General features: G+C 44.3%; 1 protein-coding gene across 1 annotated transcript; it reads right to left on the bottom strand.

Annotated features, from left to right (window-relative positions):
- LOC141112684 (fatty acyl-CoA hydrolase precursor, medium chain-like) lies at nucleotides 1-26688 on the bottom strand. The gene is made up of 13 exons (XM_073605684.1): nucleotides 26540-26688; nucleotides 22760-22958; nucleotides 21757-21895; nucleotides 21484-21617; nucleotides 14401-14557; nucleotides 5372-5485; nucleotides 4963-5058; nucleotides 4585-4725; nucleotides 3712-3786; nucleotides 2058-2205; nucleotides 1337-1489; nucleotides 1191-1263; nucleotides 1-280 (listed from the first exon to the last, which is right to left on the bottom strand). Exons 1-13 carry the CDS (start codon nucleotides 26598-26600, stop codon nucleotides 94-96), a joined length of 1677 nt encoding a protein of 558 aa, XP_073461785.1. The 5' UTR covers nucleotides 26601-26688; the 3' UTR covers nucleotides 1-93.
- Nucleotides 26689-26907: the final 219 nt, after the last annotated feature.

Genomic DNA, 26907 nt, shown 5'->3' with positions numbered 1-26907 from the left:
TAATTGACACATTCTGCATATTTTATTGTTCTTCACACAGAGCAAATGTCTGACTGCACCCTTAGCGCTCCTCCACATGATCTCCCGAGGACTCTACAGCTCGATGTGCTCTTTGGCCTCCTCCGACATCTTCTGGATCTTCTCAGGGAGAACTTTGGTCCAGAAGTTGAATTTTCCATCTTTCAGTCTCCGGGCCACTTTCTGCTGTAAATCAATCTGCAGATAGTCTTCATCCTGGTCGTACTGCGGCCACCGAGCTAGGCCAGGTCCATTCGGGTCACTGCGGAGAAATCACATATTTATTAAAGTAGATGGAATCCCAATCACTGAATCTCATTGAAGTTTTATCATGTTAATGTAATTTCCAACATTTTCAGAGAAGTACTAAAGACTCTTTTTTATCAATAATTCATCCCTCTCCACCCAGTTATCATTAGACAGATATGTCCAGAAATGTCCCAAAGCACATACAATAGGATCATTGTTCAGATGCAGCCTCCAGCTACCTCTGCCCCACTTCCACCAAACTTCCGGCCAGGGAGTGCGCACTCAGAACATCATCCAAAGTCACCTGATCCCCCACCTTGGGACAATTTGCCCTATCATTCCAAGCACCATTGTGCAAGTGTGCCCTACCGCCAATGTATTCTTTTCCTGTGAGGGTACATGGAACAGTGGCTTTGGTAAGCTGCATAAAACCATACTAGGCAACGTAGCCACCTGAAAACCAGATAGCTGGGCAGCCATTATTGGACAAGCTGTACTGTGAAGAAATTAAATGTTTTAAAGTTAAAGAAGCAGCAGGCAAGGTAAGGCTATATATACACTTGCAGTTAAAGGGGTGGTAAAAGCATACGGTTAAAGTGTGCAATGGCAGAGGATGGAAGGTACACTTTGCATCACAAAGTGGCAAAAATTACCCCCCCCGTTGAGTTCAGTGGGCAGTACCACCCACCAACGCAACCCACTTAACTGAATGTGGCTGTGTCCAACCAACCCACACCCATGTGCAACACTTTTGTTTTAATTTTGGATGGAATAGGGAAGGGTTAGATCTCCATTGGGATTTTATTGCTGTCTTCCCATAGAGAAGGCTTTCTGCTACTTGCTGTCTTGGTGAGATAAGAATTATCCGTGTTAGTAAAGCTGAACCAATCACATTTTGGGGGGGGGGAGTCACCGTGCCTTACCCTGTTCGAGCAAAGTTGGCCCAGTATCTCATGACAGTTTTGCTGAGTGTCTTCTCCTCCTCTGGGAAATTGTCTGGAAATTAAAACGGAACATAATTATTCTGTTTGCTGCAAAATACGAACATACAGCCCCACTGCCTGCATACATGATTTATAGAAAGCGCCATCTCTCAGGAAAGGACCTCCGAACACGAACACCAGATCATCGCAATGATCGGCCTTCACCCACTGCGGTCTACTGTGCTGAAACAAGGATGGACGGTGCTGGAATTCATAAAAGTAGACGGGGGATCCAGAATCTGAAGAGAAACAAGACAATGGGTACAAACATGAGTCATTCCTCAGAATTTGAACTTTATTTAAAGGTCCACCCAGATCTGATATTTCAGTCTATTTTACCTCCCAGGAATTTATTTGTGAGACCTCTGCACTGGGGTCTGGCTTTGTACACTTGCTGAGCCCATTAAGAGGGGTTTCCACCATCTCTGCCCTGAGTTCCTGTGTCTTTATAACTGCTGTGCCTATTATGAGGGGTTCCCACCATCCCTGTGCTGAGTTCCTGGGTCTGTACACCTGCTATGCCCATTATGAGTAGTTTCAACATGCAGGAGAAGTGGGAAAACTCCAAGGTGGATGGGGACACTCAAACCCCAAGGGATAGGGAACAGAGATAGGAGCAATGATAAGGGGATCTCATTGAGATAGAGGACACCAAACCATGACACCTTTCAGCAGGCTCCACCTGTAACTGACACTTTACTTCTAGGTGAAACTAGAAGGTCGGTTTAGGTGTAAACAGTGCTCAGCTGAGTCTTCTCCTTTAACAATTTGACTAAAGAGCATGAAGAGGTATCTGAAGTCTCACACCTCTGTGAAGTTTTGCTATCTTTAGTGCTGGCATCACAAACATGACATCGCCCTGCAGGTCTAGAAAGCGATCTCGGTTTTCCAGAGGGTCGTCCGTGCTTTCGATGTATTTATCCAGCAATGTGTAATCCAGACTGGAGACTGCACCCTGCACACACAGCAAAAACCATATTAATAATTGATCAATTTCAAAGGTCCCCCAAAAGAGGAGCTATACCAAAAATGTCCCAGCATCCTCTGCTTTCCTTGCGTGGGTGTTTTACAGATGACCTGTCAGAATCTGTCACTTGTCTGAGCTGAGGTCGCTATTGCCCCGAGAGCATCGGACAAATGCCCGAACATTTACGTATTTGACTGGAGCCAAATGGCATGTATAATAGGAGTATTACTTCTGCATTTCTACATCGCAGCTTCTTGCTGCCAATGGTTGTTAAGGATGCTGGCAGGTGCAGGCATCGCCAAGTCCTTAAAGTGGTTGTAAACCCTCCCTAGTGACTTTTACCTATAGGTAAGCCTAGAATAAGGCTTACCTATAGGTAGTGGAAATATCTCCTAAACGTGCGCCATTTAGGAGACATTTCACTTGTAGTGCGCCGATGATGTAATCTGCGCATGCTCTGTGAAGAAACTGACCTCCGTGCCGTTTCTTCCCCTTACTGACAGCTCCCGCGCGCATGCGCAGGAGTGACGTCATGGTTTACCGGGGACGGTTATCGTGTCACCCCTGGTGAACTAATTGCCTGTTAATTGTGTTTCATCAATAAAGCCTTATATAATTCTGCTAAAGTATACCGTAGTTGACCCTCCTCTTATTTACCTTTCCGGTGACATCTCTTTGCCCCAATTTTTTGTTTATACAGTTGACTGTTGGTATTTGAGGAGGTGTCCCGTCTGAATGACGAACCGGTTATTGCTTAAATATAATTAAACTTTGTCTGAGTGGTGAGGATTCATTGATTTTTTTAAATTGTATTTATCTTACATAGTACCTCTACTCATTTACAAAAAAAATGTAAACAGTAAAAAAACACAGTTTTTGACAAGTCCTTTTTTCAAAGAAAAAGAAACAAAAAATGTCCCAAAATGTACATTCACTGTCCATTACATTGACCAGCAATGTATATCCACGTCTGTCATGATGCCCGATGCCTGCTGACTTGTCGAAAGACGCTAACACACATCCGCTCCCGTCACTTTACTCCTATTGAGTGCTCCATATAGTGTATGACAGCTGATATATACAAAGGGGCGGGGATCTCCCAGGTGAGATCATTGAACATATATGGACATAACCATTTATGGTCAATGATGTTACTGGAATCCCAACACTAACCTTAAAAAGTATTCTTTTACAGTGATGCTTGGGACAAGCATACTGTAGATATACAGTATATTCAGACAAAAAAGGTTGAAGAAAAGGGGAAGGGGCAGACTGGATTTACCACTTAGTCTTTTTTTGTTGCCACTCTACTATGTTTCTGTTTGAACTCATCTCCCTCCTTTCTTGCAATATCAGGCTGTCACCAATGATATTGGGGTCTATGAAAGCATGAATGCTGGAGGGATACAAGACTCCATGATTGTGTGCCTGGTGGGGACATATTCATAGACTCTGAAACAGGTAAGATCTAATGTGAGTCTGGTGAGGTCTTACCAGGAACATGGAACGGCCCAGCTCTAATTGGATGGATTCCTTTGGCAGCCCGTCCATGTACTTCAAGTCCAAACTCTGTTCACAAACACAAACATATCCACCATTACCACCACCACGAATAGCCCCACAGAGCCTCTTCTGCTCCTCACCGTCCCTCCTCATGGTGAGCAAAATTCACACCTCTGACCCCTCATAATGATAGGCCATCTTACTTATGTTCACATTTTTCATTTCTTCACTTGTAAATTAAGACGGAAATGAAGCAAAGGCTGTTTGCATAGATATTTTTATAAAAGCAGGCTTTTTATTTATGCTGGATATCCTCTACTGAGGTCAGTTTAAATTTTAGATCAGTGGTCTCCAAACTGCGACCCAGGGGCCAGGTGCGGCCCTTTGCTCACCTTTATCTAACGCTTGGCTTCACCTGGCCCTTGGGACTTTATTCCTGCCATTGATACAAGACACTATATCTCCCACTGACACCAACAATGGGGCATAATTCATACCACTGACACCAACAATGGGACACCCCCCCCCCCCTAATATATGTTTACTCCCATTGACACCAAGGCAATTTTTACCCCCACTGGCCACAGTCTCCCCCCCCCCCCCCCCTACAATCTGAAGGACAGTAAGCTGGCCCTTTGTTTGGAAATTTTGGAGACCCCTGGTCTAGATGATAGGGTAGATACAGGTCTGCAGACTCAGAAAACAGAGTCTTGGTCTACACATTGAAAGGTCACCCTAAGCATGAAGAATGGAGGCAGGAATTGGCTTCAGAAGAAGGAAAGAGATTTTATATGACAGCAATTTGATGCAGGTTATCCTGCTGTGGTAGAATTTGACATTAACATCTTTTGGGGGATTTCCTACCTTTGGGATGACCCAACCAAATTCCTGTACATTAATGCCAATGATAAATGGTACTTTGCTGTTTTCTTTGGCGGTCAATATCTCCTCTGCGGGTTTTGGCAGGAAAACTCCATCCACACAGGCTGGTATCGGTAAGAATGCCTGCAGAGGTGCAATAAAGGTGAGCATGAATGAGAATCTGTCATATAAAAACCAAGCTCCGCATTACATGCCTGGTGTCCTCTGAAGTCTGCATGGGGCAGGCTCAGAAGAAGCCCCCTAATTGCTTTGCAGGCCATAAATTCAGGCATAATATTATAAAAAGTTTGATGTAAAAAAAAAAAAACATACCGAGGTGGGGATGGTGGAGGGGATCAAGTTTGATGTAAAAATACATACCGATGTGGAGATGATGGAGGAGATCTCTTGCTCAGACTTCATCCGTAGACAGTCCACCAAAGAGGATGGCTCACATCCTGACTCATTAGCCACAAACTAGAAAGGAAACCAAGAGAATAGGAGAAATCATTACTCATCCATCCTTTATCTTTTTTTATATATGCTGCCTCTTTATCCTGCTGTCCTCCAAAATATAAAACAGTACCCAAAGTTCTCTGCACAGGATATGACTTAGGGACAAGGATTAGCATAGCAACATTTTAGCAATGTGACTTTTTACATCGATCTTTAATAAATAAAAGAAAAATCTGGGGAAATGTTACAGGAAGAAGTGCAGAGACATTAAAGTCATAATTTTTTCCCCCTTGTTGATGGTAGTGGTGATGTAGTCAGGAAGAAATTCACTTACATCCCTGTAAAAAATGAGCTCCTCTGTTGAGCTGACCATGAACCCCGGCATTATGGCCACGCCACTCTGTGCGATGGCACGATGAAACAAACCTTTGCCCAGCGGGGAGAGAACCTGAAATTATACAAACAGATGTTCATTTATGTAGTTCTATGTTTTAAGTGTTTTCAATCCATACCCACATTCACTGATTATAGCTAAACCAGGCGTGGACAGCCTTCAGCCTAAAAAAACAAGCCAGTCCCACCAGCCAGGACTTCCTCAAAAAATTAGATTGGTAGTGAGGTAGTGATGGAGAAGTGACAATAGTGATAGTGAGGTCCCCAAAGTGTGTGGGGAAAATGGAGGAGTCATACTGAACTCCACCATTATTGTTTCCACAAGTCACAGGTTGGTAACAAAAATGGTCAGATATAAATCTAATTTCTGTGCTAGGCATCTATGAGAGGTTACACCCTTGATTGAACACAGTCCAGCTTAAAGTGTTACTAAACCCACAACAGTAAAATCTGTCTGTATATGCAAAATAGCATGCTTGTTATACTCACTGTGAAACTTAAGGGGGCTAATCCTCTGTAGTGTGTAAAAAGGCTCTTTGATCCTTTATTGTTCAGTAACACTTTAAGAAACATTTGACATAAAGCAGAGGAAGTTTGGTGGAATGCAGAGGTGTCATAAAACTCCACTAACAGAGACAAAAAGGAAGTGACTGGCGCAGAAACACAATGTGATCATGAACCTAGGAGCCCTATAGGTAGACACATGTACACATGGGCAACATTAAGTATAAAACAGTCCTTAAAACAAGATAAATATGTCCATAAGTCCGAATGTATGACTAGTGGTGGCAGCTGTCCTCAGAAATAAGCCAACTCTACGGGATACAAGCAGGAAAGACAAAGCAGGAAGCGCCACCTGAGTGTAGTATTCAAAACAAGCAGTTTAATCACAGGAGTAAAAACACTCACAGGAAGAAAATGTAAAATAAGCTCATCTGGTGCAAGGGGGGCTTCTCCAATCCATCACCCGGACATTGCGCTACTCACAGAGGGCACTTGTGCTGTGGAGAGGCTGGATGGCGTTCTGTGGCTGACAGGGAGGCCGGAAGAACCACCATGGACCGCAGGGCAGATGTGACATCACTGGAGGTGGCCGGAATACACACAGGAGGCCAGTAAAAGGAGCTGAAGCTCCGAGTGTGTAGCCTGTTTTGTTCCAGTCTGCTCTTCCTGTGTGGATTCCAGCCGCCTCCGGTGACGTCCATTCTGCCCTGTGGTACATGGGGGTTCTCCTGGCCTTCCTGGCAGCCACAGAACCCCATCCAGCCTCTCCACAGCACCAGTGCCCTCTGTGAGCAGCGTGATGTCCGGGGGATGGATTAGAGCAGCCCCCCCTTGCACCAGATGAGCCTATTTTACATTTTCTTCCTGTGAGTGTTTTTACCCCTGTGATTAAACTGCTTGTTTTTAATACTTCACTCAGGTGGCGCTTCCTGCTTTGTCTTTCCTGCTTATAAAACTCCACTAGCAGGGTCTACAAAAGACTTCTAAGGAGGCCTCTCATGGTCATAAGAAGTCTGGCAGAGCAGCTTAGAGCAATACAAATCCAGAACCAGACTTTATACTTTTAACTATAATTCCTGCTGTGATGGAGTTACCCTCATAAAATGTGATCACATTAATAAGATGCAATTTAGAGAGTCATCATCAAACATGCCTATATTAAAGGACCTGAAGGCTAATAAGACACATTAGACCTCCTAAGAGGAATAGGCATAGGATTTATTTAATGAAAGTTAAAAAAGCCTGGATTTGTAATTACTAGGCTATAAGTTCCTCCTTTGTCTCTTCCTTTCACTGAGCCCACTGTTGATCATCCTGGTGGTATGGTAATCAATCCTGGAATCTTGGCTCCTGATATCTATCCATCCCATGGTGATACTGGGATAAAGTGCAGCCAGACCATCATCGTGGGGTCATAGTAGCTGGTGAGCGGCATGAGAGTGGGGTGTGCACTTTTGGGTGTGAAGAATTTGCTATCCACACTGGAGTATGGATTTTTGTTGATACACAAGTATAAAAAAAGGAACTTTCTGCACAAGAGCACATACTTTTTCTTTTTTTCTGATGGACTTTACTTGATCATCTATGATTTTTTTTCAATGCAACCTTATTTATATTTATAGTTTTTGATATACACATGTTCAAGTACTACAATAATCTTCAAAAAGACACTCCCAGACTGAGCCTTAATTTTGTTGCCCTGGAACTGGTATCTGGTCCTGACAGCCTCTGAACAGGTAAGAAAGGCTTGGGTTATTTCCAGCGGCCCCTACAGGGGGTGAGCGCTACACATGTTTAAAAAATTATCCATTTGATAGACGTTAAGGTAAACAAGGCCTTGCAGCTCCACAAAAGTTGAGGATAGCCCACACTGTAATGTTTCATAATTTCTCTGCGTCCCAATCCAACCCTTTTTAGAAGCCTATTAAAGCCTCTGGCTTGAATATTGTACTTAAAAAAAAAAAAAGAAAAAACCCCATTGGAATTCATGCGTCCGGCGCCCTGCATGTAGATTAGGGGGCTGGACACATGGAGGGGGGGGGTGGCGCCCCTGCGCCCTGCACCCTGCATTATGGAGTGCCACTGCTAGGTATGCTTCTCCTTTGAACAGAGCTTGGGGGGTGGAGTCACTGATCTTTCCTCAGATTTTAGTCTCATAAGTTTTGGGTTCAGTAGGGGAGAGATGCGGGCAGTTGCTGTAATTGGTTTGCACTTCCTACATGCTCTACATATTAAATCTGAAAAGAGGAAAACAGGCAGAGTTGGAAATAGTTACTGAAGGAGCAGCTTGCAGTGGCAACCAAGTGTTTGGAAGATACTGCAAGCAAGACAAAGGATTTAGAATGTAGGACACTCAAAGTTAAACCTTAGCAGGCAGAGCTGAAGATTTGAATGAGTGGTGTGCAACCCTCATAAACAAGTCTAGTAATGCCCTAACAAAGGCCCTAAGCCTGTAAGCAAAAGTAGGACATGTGTCACTGTTACTTCCCATAGGCAGAAAGCTGGGAATCTGATCAGCTCAAACAGTGATGGTCAGGGCTTTTTTTCAGGGGGAACTTGGTGGAACTCACCTCTGGCTTAGACCCTTGGGGGGGGGGCTGCTCACCACAATCACTTGTAAACATAGAAGTCTGGTTTCTGTGTTCACAAGTGACAGCTCTGCACTCTGTGTGTAACCCCCCTGAACTCTGCACTCTGTATGTAATGCAATCCTGGTATTTAATGCCCCTTTAAGACCCTTCTACTGTTAGTGAAATTTGACTGGCCACACCCACTATTTGATACGATTTGGAGGGTGTGTGTGGGTGGAGGGGTTGTAGGGGGTCACGATTGAGTTCCAGCTATTGTTTGAGTAAAAAAGCCCTGGTGATGGTGGAGTTGAGTCAGATAAAAGTGAGGCAAGGCCTATGGTCTTCAGGAGACACATGTAGACTGATTTACCTAAGGTGAGGGTCCATAGAGAGCAAATAGATGGGATTCCTACACCAGATATAAGCAAGTGGTTGGGAATGGTAGATTCTGTTCCATTAGATGTTTTTGTTCTCATAGAATGGGTTATTTGGCTAGGGTGCCATGCTGTGAAGACTGGACAACAGCAGGCCAGTGTTCCCAGGACAGCACAGAAAGAGATGCAGATTTACTCTTTAAACTGGAAATCAATACCTTTCTGTGAAAGTGTTACAAGGCAAAAGTGTGCACCCTACAATAATTTTGCAGTTAGAACTAGGGAGATAGAGAAATGTGAGCAATCAGCTATGTTTTTGGCACAGTTGGAAATAACATATAATCTGCTTTGTGTCTTTGTCAGAAACCATGAATCAGACCGAGACAGAAGTGCAGTTAAAATCACACTTGTTTGATAATTAAAATAGTAAAAGGTAAACAGAGCAACGTAGTCAAATCATAGCCAGAGTTTGGTAACCGGAACGGATAGTCAGACAAGCCAGGACGTCAGGGAGCCAGAGATCGGCATACTTCAGGACAGGCCAGGAACTCAGGAAACCGGAGAATCAGCGTAGTGGAACAGTAAGCAGGATCAGGAACCAGAAGGGACGTCAGCCAAGCAAGTCTTCAACAGGTACACAGGAGAGAGTCTCTGGATGTGTTGACCAAGACGAAGGCAGAGAGGATCTGAACTGAACAGCTTAACTAACCAGCAGGACTGACAAACAGGATATCATCATCAGATGAGTCACTTTGGAAAAGATTGGAGCTGGCAATTAACTGACAGCTGGCGGCCTGCTCTGAGAAGGAAGGGCTGAGCCCAGCCCTGACACTCTTATAGGGCGTACACACGGTCGGACTTTGTTTGGACAATCCGACAACAAAATCCTAGAATTTTTTTCGACGGATGTTGGCTCAAACTTGTCTTGCATACACACGGTCACACAAAGTTGTCGGAAAATCCAATCATTCTGAACGCGGTGACGTAAAACACGTACGTCGGGACTATAAACGGGGCAGTGGCCAATAGCTTTCATCTCTTTATTTATTCTGAGCATGCGTGGCACTTTGTCCGTCGGATTTGTGTACACACGATCGGAATTTCCGACAACGGATTTTGTTGTCGGAAAATTTTATCTCCTGCTCTCCAACTTTGTGTGTCGGAAAATCCGATGGAAAATGTCCGATGGAGCCCACACACGGTCGGAATTTCCGACAACACGCTCCGATCGGACATTTTCCATCGGAAAATCCGACCGTGTGTACGGGGCATTACTCTTTTAAGGTACTGAGCATCGAGAGGTGGAGCAGGCAGAGCAGATGACCAGGCCAGATGGGAGGAGGCAGGCCAAAAGAGAGCCTGAGGAAGATGCCGATGATTTCCAGATGGTGGCTGAATTGGAGTGGACTTTCATCTGAGAATTTCCTTATGACCTTATGATCTTTCTTTCCACAGACTGCCAAGAACATTTCTAACCCTGCTCAAAGGAATGTTGCAGCCTTCCAGGGACAAAAGTCTGATTGCCTAGAAGATACGGGGGTTGAAAGGGTATTTTTTCATCCTATTTACAATACATTTATTTTGCCCTTTCCTGGACAAAGAATTTAAGAGCAGTTCATAATTGCTAAGCTTTAAATTTTTGAGATATCATGCTATAAAATCAAGAGGTGGAATGTGTTGCTAAGGATATTTAGGCACATTTATTTGTTATTTAGATTGCAGAGTTAGATTTTTAAGATCATGTGTGTGTTAAGAAGCCAGGCTCTTCCCATTGATATGCAAATAAACCAGTAAGATTGCTTTAGGAGCTAAGCAGAGGAACAGGAAGTATGGGGGAGGAGCTTAGCACTTTTGAACAGGAATGGGAGAGACAAAGAACAGAGTTGTTCTTTAAAGACAAAGAGACTTTGGAGGAAACAAAAGTTTTTTGAGTTGGACTGTGAAAAGAACTATGAAGAATCCATCTAGATTCTATCTCCATCATAGGAAGTTGAGTAACTGTTTAGTTTACTTATTGCATACATATTGCACATGCTTTTTTTGCACAAAAAGGATAATTGGCTTGTGCATGTTGTAGACATATTTTCTAACTATGAATTGTGTTTTGTTCATTTGTATGTGAGGCTTTTCTGTTTAGTAAAAGCACAATAATATACCACAGAGGTCTAAGCTTTCTTGGCTATTACCGCAAGAACCTTAAATAGATACCAAGCAAAACAAGTGTAAACTCTGTTACATTCCCGTCTGGGTATAACGTCAAGTTATTAGGGCTGCTGAAATTAATCGCAGCATCGATGCATCGCGATTCGGGTGTCCCCGATGCGGCATCGATGCATGCGACCCGAAAAATCGATGTCTGGCCCCGCCCCCTCCCGGGAGAGCGCTCCGTGCATAAAGCTGTTTTTAGTGTGTGTATATTCCGGTCATGTGATTCTCAGCCGCGCCTCCCTCCTCTCAGTCTCTCCTGGTGTCAGCTCCGCCCACTGACTGGAGCTATCAGGTCAGAAGAGAGGCGGGCGGGGCTGACATCAGGAGAGACTGAGAGGAGGGAGGCGCGGCTGAGAGTCACATGACCGGAATATACACACACTAATAACAACTTTATGCATGGAGAGCTCTCCCGGGAGAATTTACTGCTGACCTGAGATGTGACAACCGGCGGAACACCGGCCCCACTGCTCATTACAGGCTGCCAGAGCAGCATGTAAGTACAGAGGGGGAGGGGGAGGGCGCTGTGACACAAGTCCATATCATAGAATTGTCTTCTATGTGCCTTCATCACACCACAACTCTGCATTATTGTCCACAGTCTGTGACCATCTCCTGTGCCATGTCCCCAGTGTCTGACCATCTCCTGTGCCATGTCCCAGTGTCTGACCATCTCCTGTGCCATGTCTGCAGTCTGTGACCATCTCCTGTGCCATGTCCCAGTGTCTGACCATCTCCTGTGCCATGTCCCAGTGTCTGACCATCTCCTGTGCCATGTCCCAGTGTCTGACCATCTCCTGTGCCATGTCTGCAGTCTGTGACCATCTCCTGTGCCATGTCCCCAGTGTCTGACCATCTCCTGTGCCATGTCCGCAGTGTCTGACCATCTCCTGTGCCATGTCCGCAGTGTCTGACCATCTCCTGTGCCATGTCCGCAGTGTCTGACCATCTCCTGTGCCATGTCTGCAGTCTGTGACCATCTCCTGTAGCATGTCCGCAGTCTGTGACCATCTCCTGTAGCATGTCCGCAGTCTCTGATCATCTCCTGTAGCATGTCCGCAGTCTCTGATCATCTCCTGTAGCATGTCTGTCTGCAGTCTCTGATCATCTCCTGTAGCATGTCTGTCTGCAGTCTCTGATCATCTCCTGTAGCATGTCTGTCTGCAGTCTCTGATCATCTCCTGTAGCATGTCTGTCTGCAGTCTCTGATCATCTCCTGTAGCATGTCTGTCTGCAGTCTCTGATCATCTCCTGTAGCATGTCTGTCTGCAGTCTCTGATCATCTCCTGTAGCATGTCTGTCTGCAGTCTCTGATCATCTCCTGTAGCATGTCTGTCTGCAGTCTCTGATCATCTCCTGTAGCATGTCCGCAGTCTCTGATCATCTCCTGTAGCATGTCCGCAGTCTCTGATCATCTCCTTTAGTATTTTGGAAGAGAGCCTGGAGCTCCTCTGCTGTCTCTTTTTTTCTTAAGAACAGATAGAATAAAAAAAATGGAGTTCTCCTGACTACTTTAATTTTTTTTGATGAAAACCATGAGCACCTGCGGACTTGCGCTGTAATCGTGATGCATCGTGATGCATCGCGGAATCGAATCGAATCGTTGACTTGATAATCGTAATCGAATCGAATCGTGAGGCCAGTGAAGATGCGCACCCCTACAAGTTATACAGACATTTTCTTTAAAGGTGAGAATTGCAACAGTGCATGCTGTGAAGTGTGTGTTTTTCTGTTAAAACACGTTAGTGGCCACCCTGTGCAGGTGTAAAGGGTTATTTTCTCAATTTTCCCCAGTGACAATCACTGTCAGTCTGCTAGTGCTTATATTATTGACTTGGAGCAGGAAAATCTTTGCACAGGGTGAAGCTGAGTGTGTAACAAATCACATTCTTGTGGTGGGATGTGAGAGTGTAATTGTCACAGTGCTTCTCTGCCTAAACACAAAGTCCGCCTTCTGCTTCTTATGACATCAGACATAATGACAAAATGCGTAGGGTGGGGCTTCTGGTAGACGTCACCTCTGCTTGTTGGAATGCACGTTGAACACATATCAGCATTCTTAGTTAATACTATCTGCTTTATATCTACTATGTACATGTGAGTGCAGTTTTAGCTTCTGGGTCACCAAATAAATAATACTATACTATGAGGGGCTTCACTGTCTTTTTATTCATTTACTGATGGATTGCCCTGGAGGTTCTTAAAGGCACATAGGCACTTTAAAGGCATAGAGGCAATATCTGTAACAGGACCCACATACTGTGCAAGGAGAAGAGGCTAACCATTGTGTTAAGTGTTTTTTTACTTCTTGTAACCAAGAGGTCAACCATTTCTGGTGAGTGCAATGTGTGCACTATTGGTGAGGAGGAGGATCCCTTACCGTCTTTGTTGTCACTTCACAGGACCACATGTTTGGACTATTTATATAGTTATTCACTTTATGTTGCATGTGGATTTAATTGCACTATAAAGTGATTGTAAAGGATCGTTTTTTATTTTTAAAAAATAACAAACATATCATACAGGATGCATTAAGGTGAAAAAACACAAGGGCACCCGGGACCCTCTATATACCTACCCAAGCTGGCCGGTTTACAACCCCTTTAAAGTTAAATATCCCTTTAGGGGATATTTGGTATATATAGTCTGTCTTTTTCAAAAAATGTAATAAATTTACTCACATTAATGAAAAAAGAAATTTGCATTTATAAAATGTTTGCATTGAAGCCTGCACAGTAGTCCAACAGCATTGTGGGTGCAATGCCAGGCTCCTGCTAACTATTCCCCCAGCCCTGAGTCTGTACAGAATTCTGGACATTTTTGTCCCAAAAGAAAAAGAGCTTGGACCTGCAGCAGTTCAATAATTCCATATTGTAACATATTTTCATCAAATTTAATGCTACAATGTTAACTATTCTATGTTATAGTAATACAAAACAACCTCTTTTCAAGTAATCAAACTCCAAATTTTCAAAACATAACCTTTATCATAGTTTCAAACTATTCTGGACTTTACTCAAATGAAGGATTTTAATTTTTTTTTTCTATTTGAATAGTTTAAAATATGCGTTTTTATAATTATACCTGTATTTGAAATGTAGGTAAAACTTTTTCCCCACCAACAAGTGGCGAGCCCTGTCAGAAAAGTCTGTGCAGCCTTGAATATGGTTCCAATCTCCATCCCAACTCACACTGCCAGCTGATTACACACAGCTCTATAATGAGCGGTATTAGCACCCAGAAACAATATTTAGGAAAAGTCAAGAGAGGTCAGTCTTAAGGGTTAAATTTCAGTAGCTGACGGGAAAACTTACCAGTGCAGAGACGCTGACTGCACCCGCTGACTCTCCAAATATAGTGACAGATCCGGGGTCACCTCCAAAATCTCTAATGTTCTCTTGAACCCACCGCAAAGCCGCCACTTGGTCCAAAAGTCCGTAGTTTCCAGAGGCCGTCTGCCCATCTCCGGTGCTGGGATACAGATTGGGATTTTTTTTTACAGAAAATCAATACAAAAAAAAAAATGGATTCAATACTTTCAAAATCAAAGACAGCCTTAACTACAAGAAAGGGGGAGGGGTTCAAAGAAATAACATATAATTGATTTTTAATATATAAAATTTGGCTTCAGAGCAGTGGCGCCGGGAGGGGGGGGCTGAAGCCCCGAGTGGACCCCCAAAAAGCTCCGGGTCTTGGCCATTCATAACAGCATTATTAGCCCTGAGCCCTGAACGGCTGCGTACAAAGAGTGCTGCCTGACCGGGGATCGATCCGAGCACAGTGGGCGGCGGTGCCTATAAGTCTATTGGACGTCACGCGTCCCACGATCCCAGCTTTGGACCAGTGTGATGTCCATCATAAGCGCTGCCATGTCCAGCAGGCGCCGCCTCCTGGACCTAGCAGTGCCTATGATGGACATCACACTGGTCCAATGCCAGGATCGCAGGACGTGTGATGTCATTATAAGCACTGCCGAATCCATAAAGCGGGAGTGACACTGCGTCTGCGCACGGCAGGAGGAAAAGCGCGCTCTTGAGGACCAGAAGGCGGGAGTGGAACTGCGGCCTTGTCGGGTGGATAAGCCACGCACTTAAAGTGGTTGTATACCTTTATTTTGAACTTTTACCTACAGGTAAGCCTATAATAAGGCTTACCTGTAGGTAAAAAAAATATCTCCTAAACCTGTAGGGTTTAGGAGATATTCCCCTCGCAATGAGCCGCTGACTGCAGCGGCGCATGCGCACAGGGGATTCTCGGCTGACAGCCCGGAAAACTCCGGAGCTTGCCGGGCAGAAGTCTCCCGCGCGCAGAAGTCTCCCGGAGTGACCACATCGCGGCTCCGGCCACTCACAGCGCCGGAGCCGCGATACCCGGAAGACACGCCAAGGGGAGATGTCAGCTCCCCCGGCGTGGACCAGGTGAGATGCCGGCGCCTCGTTCTAAGGTAAGTATCTCATAATAAGCTAGTATGCGGTGCATACTAGCTCATTATGCCTTTTCCCTTGCAGGTGTATAAAAAAAAAAAAAGACAGCGGGTATACAACCGCTTTAAGGACCAGTCCAGAAGGCGGGAGTGGCACTGCGGCCTTGTTGGGTGAAAAAATGACCCATGCACTTGAGGTGAGGACCAGAAGGCGGGAGTGGCACTGCGGCCTTGTCGGATGGAAAAGCCGCGCACTTGATCTGTGTAGGCGCCGACGGGTGTGCCGGCTCGGGCTCTCATATCCTCTGGCTACCTGTCTGGTCACTGCCTGGTGGTCATGCTGCATGAGATGGGTGCACTAGTGCACCACAGGTAACTATGATGCATGCAGTTAAGTAAATGCACAATTCAGGTTGATTGAATATTGATTATTGATTATTCCCTTTTCAGGGAATCACTAATTGATCACATTGATTTTAAAATAAAAGCCTATAATAGTCTAAATTTAAATCCCAGACTGTTTATAACAAGAATTGTTTGAAATTGAATTGTTTCTTTGCTTGCAATATTCTGCCATGTGTTTTCATCTGGTCACATGAGATTGGGAGCAGCAGCCAGACGGCCATTAACCTATTTTAATCCTGCTCATTCACCAGATTGGACACTTCCCATGTGCTTTTGTTGGTGTTTTTAGCGTGTTCACGCTGTGTCTGGCCCAAACCCAACACATCACATCACCCAAAGAACACCATCCCCACGGTGAAGCATGGTGGTGGCAGCATCATGCTGTGGGGATGTTTTTCAGTAGTCGGGACTGGGAAACTGGTCAGAGTTGAGGGAAAGATGGATAGTGCTAAATACAGGAATATTCCTGAGCAAAACCTGTAGCACTCTGTGTGTGATTTGAGGCTAGGACGGAGGTTCACCTTCCAGCAGGACAATGACCCCAAACACACTGCTAAAGCAACACTTGAGTGGTTTAAGGGGAAACATGTAAATGTGTTAAGTCACGCAGATGGAAATATTATTGCCTGAAACTATACTAAACCGACTGCTGGCAATTCTTATTTACATTTTCATAGTTGCCATTACCCTAAGTGGATTAAAAATATACCGAAAGGGCAGTTCTGTCGTTTAAGACAGAACTGTACCTTAGATACTGACTATGCAGCATCCAGCATCCCACTCAAAAAGAAATTTGCAGACAAACAATATCCCAAGGTTTTGGTAGATGAAGCATGTGCCTTATATTCCAAAGGTAAACCTGTTAGAACAGAAAAAAGCGAGATTGATCATTCCACCAGATTCATCACCACCTTCCATTTCCAATACAGAAAGATGGAAAATATAATGAGTAAGCACTGGAGTATTCTACTACAGGATCCCCTCCTCAAAACTATCCTCCCCAGGACACCAAGAATTACCTATTGTAAAGCTCCGAACCTTAAAAATAAAATTGCTCCCAGCAAATTATCAATCATCCACACCACAGACCATCCTGCCACTCTCATACCCCTAGTTGGCATGTACCAATGTAAAAAGGCATTGTGCAAAACCTGCTCTTTCATTACACATGGACAGTAGTCCTTCTCTTCTAAGGGCAAAACCTATCAGTTGGATCAATTTTATAATTGCTCCTCTGATTTCGCTGTGTATGGCCTTACTTGCCCCTGCGGTCTGATTCATGTTGGCCGAACGATCTGCCCTCTCAGGCAGCGTTTGGGCCAACACCGCAGATTAATAGAGGGTGGTAAGGACATGCACAGCGTTCCGTGAAATTTTGCGGAATTCCATTAAAAATCTACTATGGGCCTCCGTGTTTGGGTAATCGAACAAATCCCTAAGTCTTTTACTGCAGCGGAACGTTTCAAAAAACTTTGGGCTAGGGAGACATTTTGGATCTATACTCTCGATGTTCTTTCGCCTGGTGGTCTCAACGAGAGTATCGGGGTAGCTACAGTTTTATAAATACCCACTGATTAGATCTTTCTCCGATTTCTTGATACACTATTAATAATTTTTCTCCCCTTTTTTTTCCCCATTTTTATCTCAATATAACTACATTTATCCTCTATTGTTTCTATCACAGGTTTTTAATATATATATATATATATATATATATATATATATATATATATATATATATGGGGGTGGCGGGTTCGTAGCCCTGATGTATGTTAGCACCTCCCCTTTCCATTCCCCCCCCTTTCTTTTCCTTTTTTTCCCCCTTCCCCCCTTTTTTTCCTAATTTCCTACTCCCCCCCCCCCCCCCCCCCCCCCTTTCCTATAATTATTGTGCACGTAATGGCAACCTCTATCTATCTCTGTATCTCTTTTCTTGTACATGTGGTTTGTATCTTTTGATTCACAATATATACATGTAATTGTATTTTTATCTTTAAATTACATACACATATATATGTGCTATAACAATTACATCTACATATATATATATATATATATATATATATATATATATATATATATATATATATATATATATATATATATATATATATATATATATTTTTTTTTTTTTTTTATGTCTCTTTTTTATGTCACTTTTATTTTTTTTATTCATTTATCATTGATTATGCAATTATTAAATTTATGGTTAATATATGAATTTATTGATCTAACCACAAACCCTCTTTTTATTCTTCTTTATATTTTATAGTTTATGATATGCCATTTTTTTAGCCATGTGTCATTAGAATAATGTGTGCTTATCCCCACTGATTCAGTTACATGCTCCTTTATATGTTCTGTAGTATGCCGTCCTTTCCAGCGATGTGTCATTGTGCCTATGTATGTCCATTCTTTTTTTGGCATTAGGTTTGGCCCTGCCCCTTGACTGACTATAAAATGTTACTGCTTAGCATCCATCCCCTATGCTTGACAAAGGAGTGCCACTATTCTTTCCTTCGACAGCGAGCTGACTCGGAATTGCTCGCACAGTAGTGACGTCACTGTCTGGCGCCACTGTGTTTACCTTCCAAGCCTCGTTCTGGCTCCGACCACACGGCCGTGTTATCCCTCCATCACGGACGCCGTACGAGGTGCTATGATAGTGCAGCACACCTGAAGACTGGCTCTGGCGTCCTCACCACCCCTTTCCTGGAACCCACACCAATTTCTGACGGCTTGATTGCAATCCCTTCCTTTTTTGGTGTGCTACTTGGACTACTAAGAGAGCTTGCTGCAGCCCATGCCCGTTGGACGAGATGTGATGCTAGCACATATGGACTTGCTGCTACCTGTAGTCCTCCTCTCTCTCTCCAGCCTTGAGATTTACCTGAATTCAACATTTCAGTTCTACATGTGAGTGGATATTGCTTTTTATCATTAAATTGTGTTTGATACATACTCAGTGGCGCCCCTTTTCCTTGTTTCATGTAAATGTGTTGGAATGGCCTAGTCAAAGCCCAGACCTCAATCCAATAGAAAATCTGTGGTCAGTCTTACAGATTGCTGTTCACAAGCACCAACCACTTGAAGGAGCTGGAGCAGTTTTGCAAGGAGGAATAGGCAAAAATCCCAGTGGTAAGATGTGGCAAGCTCATAGAGACTTATCCAAAGCAACTTGGAGCTGTGATAGCCGCAAAAGGTGGCTCTACAAAGTATTGACTTTAGGGGGATGAAGGGTTATGCACATTGACTTTTTCTGTTATTTTGTCCTATTTGTTGTTTGCTTCACAAAAAAAATCTTCAAAGTTGTGGGCATGTTCTGTAAATTAAATGATGCAAATCCTCAAACAATCCATGTTATTTCCATGTTGTGAGGCAACAAAACACGAAAAATGCCAAGGGGGGTGAATACTTTCGCAAGGCACTGTATACAATCTTTAAAGGTTATACTATAGGAACCAAAATAACTTTAGCTTATGAAGCAGGTTTGGTGTATTAATCATGCTCTGCAGTCTCACTGCTCAATTCTTTGCCTTTTAGCAGTTAAATCACTGGGGTTTTTTTTTGTTTTTTTTCAGCCTAGTCATACCCCTGACTTGTGACTCACACAGCCTTCCTAAACATTTGCTGTCAAGAGACATCTAATGCTTAGACTTCCTTTATTGTACATTGGGGTTTGATTTACTAAAACTGGAGAGTGCAACATCTGGTGCAGCTCTGCAATAGCAACCAATCAGCTTCCAGGTATTATTGTCAAAGCTTTATTGAACAAGCTGAAGTTAGAAGCTGATTGGCTACCATGCACAGCTGCTCCAGATTTTGCACTCTACCGTTTTAGTAAATCAACTCAATGACCAGGCCATTTTTTGCGATACGGCACTGCGTCGTTTAACTGACAATTGCGCGGTTGTGCGCCGCTCTACCCACACAAAATTGACGTCCTTTTTTCCCCACAAATAGAGATTTCTTTTGGTGGTATTTGATCATCTCTGCGGTTTTTAATTTTTTGCGCTATAAGCAAAAAAAGAGTGACCATTTTGAAAAAAAAAACACAATATTTTGTACTTTTTGCTATAATAAATATCCCTTTTTTTTTAAAAAAAAAAAGCTAATTTTCTCCTCAGTTTAGGCCGATATGTATTCTTCTACATATTTTTGGTAATAAAAATCGCAATAAGCGTATATTGATTGGTTTGCGCAAAAGTTATAGTGTCTACAAAATAGGGGATAGATTTATGGCATTTTTTTTTACTAGTAATGGCGGCGATCTGCGATTTTTATAAAGACTGCGACGTTATGGCAGACACATCGGACACTTTTTTGTAACAATTGACAATTATACAGCGATCGGTGCTTTAAATATGCACTGATTACTGTGTAAATGTCACTGGCAGAGAAGGGGTTAACACTAGGGGGCGATCAAGGGGTTAGCTGTGTTCCCTTACTGTGTGTTCTAACTGTGGGTGGAGGGGACTGACTATAGGAGATGACAGATTATGGTTCCTAGCTATTAGGAACTCACGATCTGCCTCTCCTCTCCTCACAGGACAGGCATTTGTGTGTTCACACACACACACGTCCCTGTTCTGCCTCTCGCGCCCGCAATCGCGCGTGACCGCCGGCCACGATCATTGGCACCCCTGCAGTGCAGTGTGCGCGCGCGCCTGCTAAGCCCACTTAAAGGAGCCAACGTACAGCTACGACGACTTGCGGGATTGCGCCGACCTGCCGCAGTAGAATGATGGCGGCTGGTCAGCAATTGGTTAAACTGTGTATTTCACATCAATGAGTACCTTGCACTTTTAAGTAGTGAATTGATGTGTGTACACTGCATCTATTTGTATTGGCTGTTGATTACTTTGCGTTAAGTATAATAAACTGCTTAAAAATTTGTGTATGCATATTTTTTTTTATTTGAGTCTGACTTTTCTCTTCTGCCAATGTGTTTTGATGTGTGCACAAAGGGGTGTGTGTGCAAGCATATATTCTATTTTGCTCCCTGCATGAGATTACTACTGTCTTAAATCTAGGTTTATATAATACTCAGAGTCAATTGCCAATTAACAACCATTCCAAGATTTGGTGTCATAATGGGTTAATTTTAAGGTGGGGCATTTGTCAGGGGTGAGGGGGCACTGGGTGGAGCTTGGGCTGGACTTACTTTAAAATGTGGGAGGGGTTATGAAATATACCCTGGTCTTTTTTCACACCTAGCAACACCCCTGCTTCACGGCCTCCTTTACTGCCAGCAATGATATAATGTAACATGAGGAAGAAGGGAGGAGGGGCTACAGCTCAGTACTAGCAGTGACAGATTGGTCAGCCAATAGTGTGAGGGGGAGGAGAAGTTTTTATTCTCAGGTCACATGCGCTTTGTTCATTCTGTGTTTGGCTCTCCTAGATTGATATCAGTGACATTCAGATTATAGAAGTAATACAAGTTAAAGAAATTCAAAGTTATTTGGAATCTGCAACTCCTACATAAGCTAGCTGAATTTTACAAGTTGTTGTTTTAGTAAGGGGTTGTCACTTCATGGAAAGAGACATCAGACCTACTGAGACCTACCTGAGGAATCCCAGAATTCCCAGTCTGTACTGGATCGCCACGTACACCAAGTTTTCATGGGCGCTCAGTGCAGAGCCATCATACAGAGAGGCAGACTCCGCTACCAGCCCCCCGCCGTGTATGTACACCATGACCTGGGGGAAGGAGAAAGCAGATTACTGGTGGCCCGTGTCTGAGATGAGAGCATTAGGGTCTTGTTGTAACCTGGTGACAGTTTGCCAGTATGAGAGCACTCAGCATTTGGGAGCACACAGAGAACACCAGGGCACTTACCGGTAGCCTGTCGTTGTCCCCTCGGTCAGATGGAGTGAAGATGTTTAGGTACAGACAGTCTTCAGACACCGGAGGATAAGTGACCTCCACTCCTATTAACTTCATCATTTTTTTGGTCATTTCTATTGGCTGGAGACACCTGGAAAAAGATAGTGATCAATGTATGTCTGAAAAGGTTGCAGAGTGTGTGACTGTCTCTGGGCCCATCAGGTTAGGGGGCCCTTTATAAATCTCTGCTACCCTTGGAGGAGTGAGAGAGCCACATTGGAGGGATGAAAGGGCCACTTTAGGGGATCAGAAGGACCACACTGGTGGAGTGAGAGGGTCATAGTGGAGAAGTGGGAGGACCACTTTGCAGCAGTGGAAGGACCACATTGGAGAAGTAAAAGGGATATTTCAAGGGATTGGGAGAACCACACTGGAGGAATGAAAGGGTCACACTGGAGGATTGGGAGGGTCACACTAGATAAATGGGAGGACCACATTGCAGCAGTTGAAGGACCTCATTGGAGAAGTGAAAGGGCCATTTCAGGAGTTTGGGAGGACAGCACTGAAGTATTGAGAAGGCATCAGTGGAGTAGTGAGAAGACCACACTGGAAGAGTGAGAGGACCACATTGGAAGAGTGAAAGCCCCACACTGGAAGAATGAGAGGGCTACACTGGAAGAGTAAGAGCACTACACTGGTGGAGTGGGAAGACCACATTGCAGAAGTAGAAGACCCAATTACAGAAATGAGATGACTACTTTAACAAATCGAGATGGTCACTTTAACGAATTGCGAGGACAACATTGGAGGAGTGAGATGAACACTTTGGAAGATTGAGAAGACCATACTAAAGGAGTGAGAGGGTCACACTAAAGGAGTGGGAAGGACACATGTGGCCAAAGAAACAGTAGTGTGATGCGCTTCTTCTAGAAGGGTTATGGTTTGACTATGGTAACTCTTCATCTGGAATATTATATTGAACCAATAAGATGTCAGCTCACATCCCAGTGCTTACATGGGTGGATATTCTGCAGCTTCTCTAACTGACGTCCAGGGTTCAGGTGGTTCTGGTGCTGCAAATCGTAGTGGCCCCACTGGCGGTTTGGCGAAGGGGATTCCATAGAAAGCGTGTACAGTTCTGTCCACCTCTTTTACGGTAAGCGTTGTTCCTCTGATTTTTCCGTACTTTGTTTCCACCAGGGGTGTACCACCATCTGCTTGGTAATAAAAGTAAATACATGAGTTTTCAGGGAATTATGTAATGTGATATAATGTAGATAATCCCAGCAATGTGTTCTCAATGTCCAAAAACCTCTGCTATTGTGTGTAGTGTGGAAGTTATGTTTCCTTAATTTGTAGTTTTACATACCTTGGGGAGTCCGAGGTGACAAAGGTGACACCTCCAGTCCAGGCACCGCTGAGTAGTTTGACACACTTGCAGTGGAGTGGTACAAACATTTGTGATGTGTCATACTTGCCAGAGTCAGTAACAGACAGGAGGGTACCAAATCAGCCATAGATGAAGTGCCATAGATGAACCAGAGCTGGCCAAAGTGGACAATGTAGTGCAAAGCAGTAGCATAGTGAGAGGACCAGGGTGGGGTCAGAAACAACAGAGCAGAAATCCAGACAAAGCTAGGAGTGGGAAATCCAGAGGAAGGTCATACATCAAGTCATGGGGGACAGGTAACAGGAAGGGGGTCACAGAGCTCAAGTCAGAAAAAGCATAGTTTAAATATATTGTTTGGCACAACACCAGCTCCAGGCATACAACTGTTATTGTACTCACAGAATCCCTCCCAGGACTTATAGAACTCAAAGGCTCAGAATCCCTGCCAGGACTTCCAGAACTCCTACTCTATGAATCTAGAGCCCCTACTCTCTGAATCCCTTCCAGGACTTCCAGTGGCACTCACAGAATTCATGCCTTCCAATGGTACTCTAGCAAGCCATAACTGGCCATAGGGCTCACCGAGCACTTGCCTGGTGGGCCGGGATCGCCAGGCCACATGACCTGGCAGGAGTGGCCTGTTGGTGACCGGGCTGCATGGAGGGAGGTGGGTAGTGGAAATGGTCCAGATGGCGCTGACGTTGGCCACGGTTGCCGCTCGCCTCCCGCTGTACGCCCATGCCTGTGTCTCCTCTCCCAGCTCTCCCACCCCACTGGTGGTGTCATCCTGTCATCAGGGCAAGGGGGTGGGAGGATCTGGAGATCTGCATGGAAAACAGGACACGCAGGATGCCCTGCCAGAGGGAGGCAGACAGCAGGAGGGGGCACTATGTTTGGAGAGAGGGAAGCATGGCTGCGGAGGGTACTATGGTGGGAAACTGTGATTGCTGGGGGTGGTGTGTTGTGGCTGGCCCTGTGGTGGGAATCTGAGATTTCTGGGGGTGGGGTGGTGTGGGGGGCACTGTAGTGGGAAGCTGTGATTGCTGGGGGTGGTGTGGTGTGGGGGGCACTGTGATAGGGAAGCTGGGGGTGGTGTGGTGTGGGGGGCACTGTGGTGGAAAGCTGTGATTGCTGGGGATGGTGTGGTGTGGAGGGCACTGTGGTGTAGGGGGGGCTGCACTGTGAGTTGGGGCACTTTAATCATTATGGTGCCCTTTTGGAATGTGGTCCCCTTTGTGTTGCAGTGCCCCTTTGCGTTGGAGTACGGGGGACCGGCTTCGTTGGTGTCTCGTCACTGGCTGCCCCCCCCCCCTCCCCCCAGTCTCTGGAGGAATTTGCTGCTTGGTCTGGAATGCCCGGGCCTGTTTTTTGTCCCAGTCCAGGCCTATACTGCAGTGACTGGTACTGTGTCTTTTGCCAGCAATTGTTTGTTCAAGCGCTAACGTACTTCCTGATTGCCTTGTTTGTTGTTGACCTAGATTGACCTGAATACTCTTGCATGCCTCCTGCCCACGAACTTTGCCCGGACCTAATTTGTTTACTGCCTTGCATTTCATGTACAGTCTCCACGCCATAGCTGTATTGTTCCAATTCTGAAAGACGTGACCTGGTGACAGCATGCATCTATAAAGACCAGGACCACTAGGCTTTCAGTTCATCTCCACCATCAGGAGCTCTGGTGAAGACAAACTGTCAGTTAGACTAGTATGCACCTTGAGTGTGCCCGCATCACCTGCCAGGGGGCACCATATTAACAACACCCCTCCCCCCATGCGCACATGCTGTGATTGTATTGGCAGTCACATGACCAGCAATGGTTCGGTTGTCTAGGTCAGGGTTTTTTAACCAGGGTTCCATGGAACTCTAGGGTTCCTCCAGAGGTTGCTGAGGGTTCCTTGAGCAAGGAGCAATTTCTGCCTCTCAGATAAGTTCCCACTGATACCATTGATCTTTTAAGCTATCTGTAAGGGGGTAATTATTCCCATTGATGACAAGTGTAAGGAGCATTCTTCCCACTGACCATACCAATAATGTAGCTGTAGATAAAGACATTCTTAGCAGGGGTTCCCTCGGACCAAAAATTGAGAAAGGCTGCTGTAGGTAGCAACTTTATGTCTTGCACATTCAGTGGCATGTGATTCTAAACAGAGGAAACTTTACAAAACTAACCAATCACAGAAAGCGCATAAAAATATAAAAATCATATTCAAATTTACTTTCCGGCAAATGTGAAGAGGAACTTAATTTGTGCTGTAAAAAATGAAAAGTGAGCAGACACAAATGTTGTAAAGAAACAGATACTTACCAATCAATGGAGTCCAGAACTGGGTCTCCAGTGCCACCATCTTGGATTTGGGAGCTGGCTGTGACTACTTGATTTCTCTCAGTCGTCTCTCTCCATACCGCACATATCCTAGACACGGCTATACAGGGGCAGGCCAAGTGCACTTCATTCTCACCTAGGCAAGAATTGAGGAAGCAGGGGCAGGTACCTATATAATAAAAGGCCCCATTCCCCCCAAAAATTGCAAATGTGTTAGGGGCTGGGGGGGGGGGGGGGGGGGAGTGATGGCAACTTTCCATTTTAGGTGAAGGTCTGCTTCAAAGGGGTGTTTTAAGAAAAAAAAAAAAAACAGAGCTATCCATCCTGTGAAACTCTATTGTTCTCTGTGAAGAATAGTTCAGGAAAATACCCCATTATTGCCACTAGATGGAGCTGGCAAACATAATAAATAACTATTTATTTCCTATAGGCGTCAGCACAATCCAGTGATCTTAATGGGGTATTTACCTGATTCAGTCCATTCTGTATGAATCATTAAAATTCGACCTGGAGAGGAAATAGCTTAGGAACATTATGTTTTTGCCCCCAATCTCACAGAGTTTATCTATGTTGCCGTTTCACAGTACAAATAGCTCTACATTAAAAAAAAAAAAAAAAATACACAAAAGTGTATCTAAAGCCAAAAAAAGTTTTAGGACACAAACAAGGAATACAGTGTATTTTGTGACTATTATGGTGAGGAGTGGCACCAAAAAAGTTCCACATTTTCACTATATAAAAGATATATATACACAAATGAACCACACGTTCCTACAATTACAAATCAGGGTTACAAAGTAAAGTGACAGTTCAGAAAGAAGCCAGTCGTAGGCTTTGTTTTCAGTCTGCAGTAGTGAGATCTCTGCATAGTTCTTGGATCTGATCCCAGTCAATGTGATCCAGTTACACTGTGTATATTTGTAGTCATAATGTAAATAACAAAAAGTATGGTAATCATGATGGGCGTAAAAGGGGGTGCAGAGCCGAGAACTCGGCGCAGGGATCTTACTAATAGAGACAAAAAAGACAGATGATTTAAAAAACACATCACTTCTTGGTAGAATGGCCCTGTGTGGTCTCACCCGTCCCATGACTCCCCTGGATGGCGCAGCATACAAGAAGGATCCGGAGGAACGCTCCCATGTTTGTGTCTTTTTTGGATTCCAATAACGTTTACTCTGCCAGAGATCTGACCAATCAGAATCATGGGCTACGTCCCGTGGACGTGAAAGGACACAGAGCTAATTGTTGTCACTTAAATAGCAAAGTACAGATTAATGATTGCCAAGTATCTGGCTGTCTACTTCGTGGCTCTTTCTACCCGACAACAGGTTTATATATAATAAAAATATTTAACAGTTGGTATTAATTTAGTTGAGTAAATATTAACCACTTGCCCTCCAGAAGATTTACCTCCCTTCCTTACCAGGCCATTTTTTGCGATTTGGCT

The sequence above is a fragment of the Aquarana catesbeiana genome, linkage group LG11 (assembly GCF_042186555.1).
Source record: "Aquarana catesbeiana isolate 2022-GZ linkage group LG11, ASM4218655v1, whole genome shotgun sequence".
NCBI classification, from domain to species: Eukaryota; Metazoa; Chordata; class Amphibia; order Anura; family Ranidae; genus Aquarana; species Aquarana catesbeiana.
This window is presented reverse-complemented; position numbering and strand designations above follow the sequence as displayed.

What these genes read in the sequence shown, in the direction of transcription:
- LOC141112684 (XM_073605684.1), bottom strand. Translation starts at nt 26,600, where the DNA reads ATGGGAGCGTTCCTCCGGATCCTTCTTGTATGCTGCGCCATCCAGGGG. An exon ending in CCAGGGGAGTCATGGGACGG is followed by an intron (nt 22,959 to 26,539) that starts GTGAGACCACAC and finishes ATTACCAAGCAG; the next exon opens with ATGGTGGTACACCCCTGGTG. An exon ending in GCTGCAGAATATCCACCCAT is followed by an intron (nt 21,896 to 22,759) that starts GTAAGCACTGGG and finishes ATCTTTTTCCAG; the next exon opens with GTGTCTCCAGCCAATAGAAA.